Consider the following 6,000-nt stretch of genomic DNA (forward strand, 5'->3'; position numbering starts at 1 on the left):
TCACACAGTACTCAGAGTACAGTACCATGCGTAGTAATAGATCTTTACATCACCACTGAGTACTCCAGAGTACAGTGCCATGCATCGTAATCAATCTTTACATCATCACCCAGTACTCAAGAGTACAGTGCCATGCATCGTAATCAATCTTTACATCATCACCCAGTACTCCAGAGTACAGTACCATGCATCGTAATCGATCTTTACATCATCACTCAGTATTCCAGAGTACAGATCTTTACATCATCACTCAGTATTCCAGAGTACAGTGCCATGCATCGTAACAATCTTTAGATCATCACTCAGTACTCCAGAGTACACTACCATCACTCAGTACTCCAGTGTACAGTACCATGCATCGTAATCGATCTTTACATCATCACTCAATATTCAAAAGTACAGTACCATGCATCGTAATCGATCAGTACTCCAAAGTACAGTACCATGCATCGTAATCAATCTTTACATCATCACTCAGTACTCAGAGTACAGTACCATGCGTAGTAATAGATCTTTACATCACCACTCAGTACTCCAGAGTACAGTGCCATGCATCGTAATCAATCTTTACATCATCACCCAGTACTCCAGGGTACAGTACCATGCATCGTAATCAATCTTTAAATCATCACTCAGTACTCCAGAGTACAGTGCCATGCATCGTAATCAATCTTTACATCATCACCCCGTACTCCAGAGTACACTACCATCACTCAGTACTCCAGAGTACAGTACCATGCATCGTAATCGATCTTTACATCATCACTCAATATTCAAAAGTACAGTACCATGCATCGTAATCGATCAGTACTCCAAAGTACAGTACCATGCATCGTAATCAATCTTTACATCATCACTCAGTACTCAGAGTACAGTACCATGCGTAGTAATAGATCTTTACATCACCACTCAGTACTCCAGAGTACAGTACCATGCATCGTAATCGATCTTTACATCATCACTCAGTATTCCAGAGTACAGATCTTTACATCATCACTCAGTATTCCAGAGTACAGTACCATGAATCGTAATCAATCTTTAGATCATCACTCAGTACTCCAGAGTACTGTACCATGCGTCGTGATCAATCTTTACATCATCACTCAGTATTCCAGAGTACAGTACCATGCGTCGTGATCAATCTTTACATCATCACTCAGTATTCCAGAGTACAGTACCATGCGTTGTATTCAGTCGTTTCACTATCAGTATGTCAAGGTGTATATTACCAAATCAAATCCCGCAGACGACAATAGCAATATATGTGGCTAAAACTCCTACATGCAGCGTATCAATCAACATAAACACCACGGATATAAATACTACCATGCATCGTAATCGATCTTTACATCATCACTCAATATTCAAGAGTACAGTACCATGCATCGTAATCAATCTTTACATCACTCAGTATTTCAGAGTACAGTACCATACATCGTAATCAATCTTTACATCATCACTCAGTACTCCAGAGTACAGTACCATGCATCGTAATCAATCTTTACATCATCACTCAGTACTCCAGAGTACAGTACCATGCATCGTAATAAATCTTGACATCATCACCCAGTACTCAAGAGTACAGTGCCATGCATCGTAATCAATCTTTACATCATCACCCAGTACTCCAGAGTACAGTGCCATGCATCGTAATCAATCTTTACATCATCACCCAGTACTCCAGAGTACAGTACCATGCATCGTAATCAATCTTTACATCATCACTCAGTACTCCAGAGTACAGTGCCATGCATCGTAATCAATCTTTACATCATCACTCAGTACTCATAGTACAGTACCATGCGTAGTAATAGATCTTTACATCATCACTCAGTACTCCAGAGTACAGTACCATGCATCGTAGTCGATCTTTACATCATCACTCAGTATTCCAGAGTACAGATCTTTACATCATCACCCAGTACTCCAGAGTACAGTACCATGCATCGTAATCAATCTTTACATCATCACTCAGTACTCCAGAGTACAGTGCCATGCATCGTAATCAATCTTTACATCATCACCCAGTACTCCAGAGTACACTACCATCACTCAGTACTCCAGAGTACAGTACCATGCATCGTAATCAATCTTTACATCATCACCCAGTACTCAAGAGTACAGTGCCATGCATCGTAATCAATCTTTACATCATTACCCAGTACTCCAGAGTACAGTACCATCACTCAGTACTCCAGAGTACAGTACCATGCATCGTAATCGATCTTTACATCAGCACTCAATATTCAAAATTACAGTACCATGTATTGTAATCGATCAGTACTCCAAAGTACAGTGCCATGCATCGTAATCAATCTTTACATCATCACTCAGTACTCCAGAGTACAGTACCATGCATCGTAATAAATCTTGACATCATCACCCAGTACTCAAGAGTACAGTGCCATGCATCGTAATCAATCTTTACAACATCACCCAGTACTCCAGAGTACAGTGCCATGCATCGTAATCAATCTTTACATCATCACCCAGTACTCCAGAGTACAGTACCATGCATCGTAATCAATCTTTACATCATCACTCAGTACTCCAGAGTACAGTGCCATGCATCGTAATCAATCTTTACATCATCACTCAGTACTCATAGTACAGTACCATGCGTAGTAATAGATCTTTACATCATCACTCAGTACTCCAGAGTACAGTACCATGCATCGTAGTCGATCTTTACATCATCACTCAGTATTCCAGAGTACAGATCTTTACATCATCACCCAGTACTCCAGAGTACAGTACCATGCATCGTAATCAATCTTTACATCATCACTCAGTACTCCAGAGTACAGTGCCATGCATCGTAATCAATCTTTACATCATCACCCAGTACTCCAGAGTACACTACCATCACTCAGTACTCCAGAGTACAGTACCATGCATCGTAATCGATCTTTACATCATCACCCAGTACTCAAGAGTACAGTGCCATGCATCGTAATCAATCTTTACATCATTACCCAGTACTCCAGAGTACAGTACCATCACTCAGTACTCCAGAGTACAGTACCATGCATCGTAATCGATCTTTACATCAGCACTCAATATTCAAAATTACAGTACCATGTATTGTAATCGATCAGTACTCCAAAGTACAGTACCATGCATCGTAATCAATCTTTACATCATCACTCAGTACTCCAGAGTACAGTACCATGCATCGTAATAAATCTTGACATCATCACCCAGTACTCCAGAGTACAGTGCCATGCATCGTAATCAATCTTTAAATCATCACTCAGTACTCCAGAGTACAGTACTATGCATCGTAATCAATATTTACATCATCACTCAGTACTCCAGGGTACAGTACCATGCACCGTAATCAATATTTACATCATCACTCAGTATTCCAGAGTACAGTACCATGCGTTGTAATCAATATTTACATCATCACTCAGTATTCCAGAGTACAGTACCATGCATCGTAATCACTCTTTACATCATCACTCAGTATTCCAGAGTACAGTACGATGCATCGTAATGAATTTTTTGAATCATCACTCAGTACTCCAGAGTACAGTACCATGCGTAGTAATCAATCTTTACATCATCACTCAGTATTCCAGAGTACAGTACCATGCGTTGTAATCAGTCGTTACACCATTAGTATGTCAGGGTTTATATTACCAAATCAAATTCTGCAGACGACAATAGCAATATATGTGGCTAAACCTCCTACATGCAGCGTATCAATCGACATAAACACCACGGATATAAATACTACCGCCGCTTACCCTTAAAGTGAATCTGAAAAAAATGGGTGTCAAACTGCTCATTTCAGAGATAACGGGAAGCGTCTATGACTACCCTAGCTCAGCACAACATTTTGTTACTTTTTTGTACAGGTACCCCATACATGTTTCAAGCACAAGGCTACTTAACACAGTGGTACATTTTTTTTTTTTTTATTTTTTTGCCCAGATGAAACTAATTGTTTTTACAACCAACACACTCATATTTCACAGGACTCTATCAAAAGTTTGGGTGCACCTCGAACTTTGACCCTTTGAATATCACTATCCCACCCCCCTCTCTCGTCCTGTCGATATATTATGTAAATATTCCAATGAAAGTCATTGGCTATCTCTCACATGTAGATGTCAAATGAAACTCGTACAGAATGTATTTTCACTTTCAGTTGAAACGCCGGCACCGACTACAACAGCTCCTAAATATGGACTGAGCTACATGTAGATTGAAGTCACAGAAACTTGCTTGCTGATACGTCACGTGTAGAATGACTTCACAGAACCTTATTCATACGTCAAATGTAGACTGACGTCACAGAAACATAATCAGACGTCATACTAATTTAGACTGGCGTTAATAAACTTTTTTTTCTGACGTTGCATATAGACTGACGTCACAAAAAGACATCTAATGACAGACCCACTTGTGTTTTCTTAGAGATATGATTGTGTTAGCAACTTGTTTAAAGCTAAGCTGTTTGTGTATTACTAACATATGGGGGAGAATACAATCACGAGGGTAGGGTTAGGAGTTTGACTAATTATGTCTTCAAATGTTTTGACACTAAAGGTCAGTACAAAAGTTTTGCCAACAGTTTGCATCAGGAGCCAAGAAGCTTTAGTTAGAAACAAGGCTAGGACACGCTTCAACATGTGGCGCAACACGGTGTTTTCATTGAAGAAAGAGAAATGATTTAGTGTGTGTACTAGCCTCTGAGTATAGTTTCTGGATAATATAGAGTGTGACTGTTCATCTATACCAAACACTGTGCATAAATCGCTAAATAAATTTCGGTATTGAAATTAAATCAAATTTCTGAAACGAATTGTATTTCTCTCTCTCTCTCTCTCTCTCTCTCTCTCTCTCTCTCTCTCTCTCTCTCTCTCTCTCTCTCTCTCTGGGGCGGAACGTAGACCAGTAGTAAAGCACTCGCCTGATGTGCGGTCAGTACAGGATCGATCCTAATCAGTGGGCCCATTCGGCTATTTCTTGTTCAAGCTAGTGCACCATGACTGTCAAAAGCAAAGGTCGTGATATGTGCTAGCCTATGAGATGGTGAATATAAAAGATCCATTGTTACTAATGGAAAAATAAATGTAGCGGGTTTCCTCTCTAACACTATACGTCAAAATTACCAAAATGTTTGACATCCAATAGTCGGCAATTAATAAATCAATGTGCTCTAGTGGTGTCGTTAGACAAAACCAAATCAAATCGTTGTCGACTGGCCACTGACCATAATTTATATAAATGTTAGTTTCTTGTTAAACAAACCGATGTTCGTTCTGTCCACACTGAAAGACGACAATAACAACATATGTTGCTAAAACTCCTACATGCAGCGTATCATTTGTAGGAACCCACAAAATGATAACACGAAAGGTGGTTTTACTTGTGTGCTTTTGCTTATAGTCAATGCTTTTTTTAAAGTACAGTAGAATAGTGTACAATTTAGAATGTCGTTAGCAATGAGGCATATCCAATAGATTAGTAACCATTGCATACGTAATAAGAAAAAAAAGGTGCCAGGGTGACATCACTTGGATTCTTCATCTGTACACTTCTGAGATGTACAAACCGCAATCAAAACTTAAGTCCGGTCGTACACATACAAATTAAATTATAAAGTAAATAAAACGAAAAGGACTATAAAAATGTGATATTTGAGTTATATAAATTATCTCGTTATTTTATATTTTAAGTTTGTGCCTGTTTGTCAATAATGTTGCAGACACGTGTACATAGGGTGTGGAGTGGGGTGGCGTGGTTTCAATACCCCTCTTCAAAGCAAATTTCTACTTGCCACGGTCTAGACCTCCACCAGCCTCACCAGCCTAACGCACTGAACATGTGCCTGCTTTGTCAATTTTGCTCATTTTCAAAAATTAATTTGGTGTAATATCGACCCCCCCCCCCCCCCCCCCCCCCCCAACCCCGTGCATATTGGGCTCTATGATATCTTAGTCCGAACCAACCATATTATTGATAAAATTGTTTTCATTAAGTTTTATC

The 6,000-nt window shown here is 39.4% G+C and overlaps 1 protein-coding gene across 1 annotated transcript in view; it reads left to right on the forward strand.

Moving 5' to 3' along the window:
* LOC121378002 (protein dachsous-like) overlaps positions 1 to 4,813 on the forward strand; it is a 53,214-nt gene extending 48,401 nt beyond the window's left edge. Inside the window, exon 15 of the mRNA XM_041506099.1 lies at positions 4,157 to 4,813. Coding sequence (XP_041362033.1) covers positions 4,157 to 4,212 — 56 coding nt within the window. The 3' untranslated portion in view covers positions 4,213 to 4,813. The remainder of the gene's footprint in view (positions 1 to 4,156) is intronic.
* The last annotated feature ends 1,187 nt before the right edge of the window (positions 4,814 to 6,000 follow it).

The sequence above is a fragment of the Gigantopelta aegis genome, chromosome 7, assembly GCF_016097555.1.
Source record: "Gigantopelta aegis isolate Gae_Host chromosome 7, Gae_host_genome, whole genome shotgun sequence".
NCBI lineage: Eukaryota > Metazoa > Mollusca > Gastropoda > Neomphalida > Peltospiridae > Gigantopelta > Gigantopelta aegis.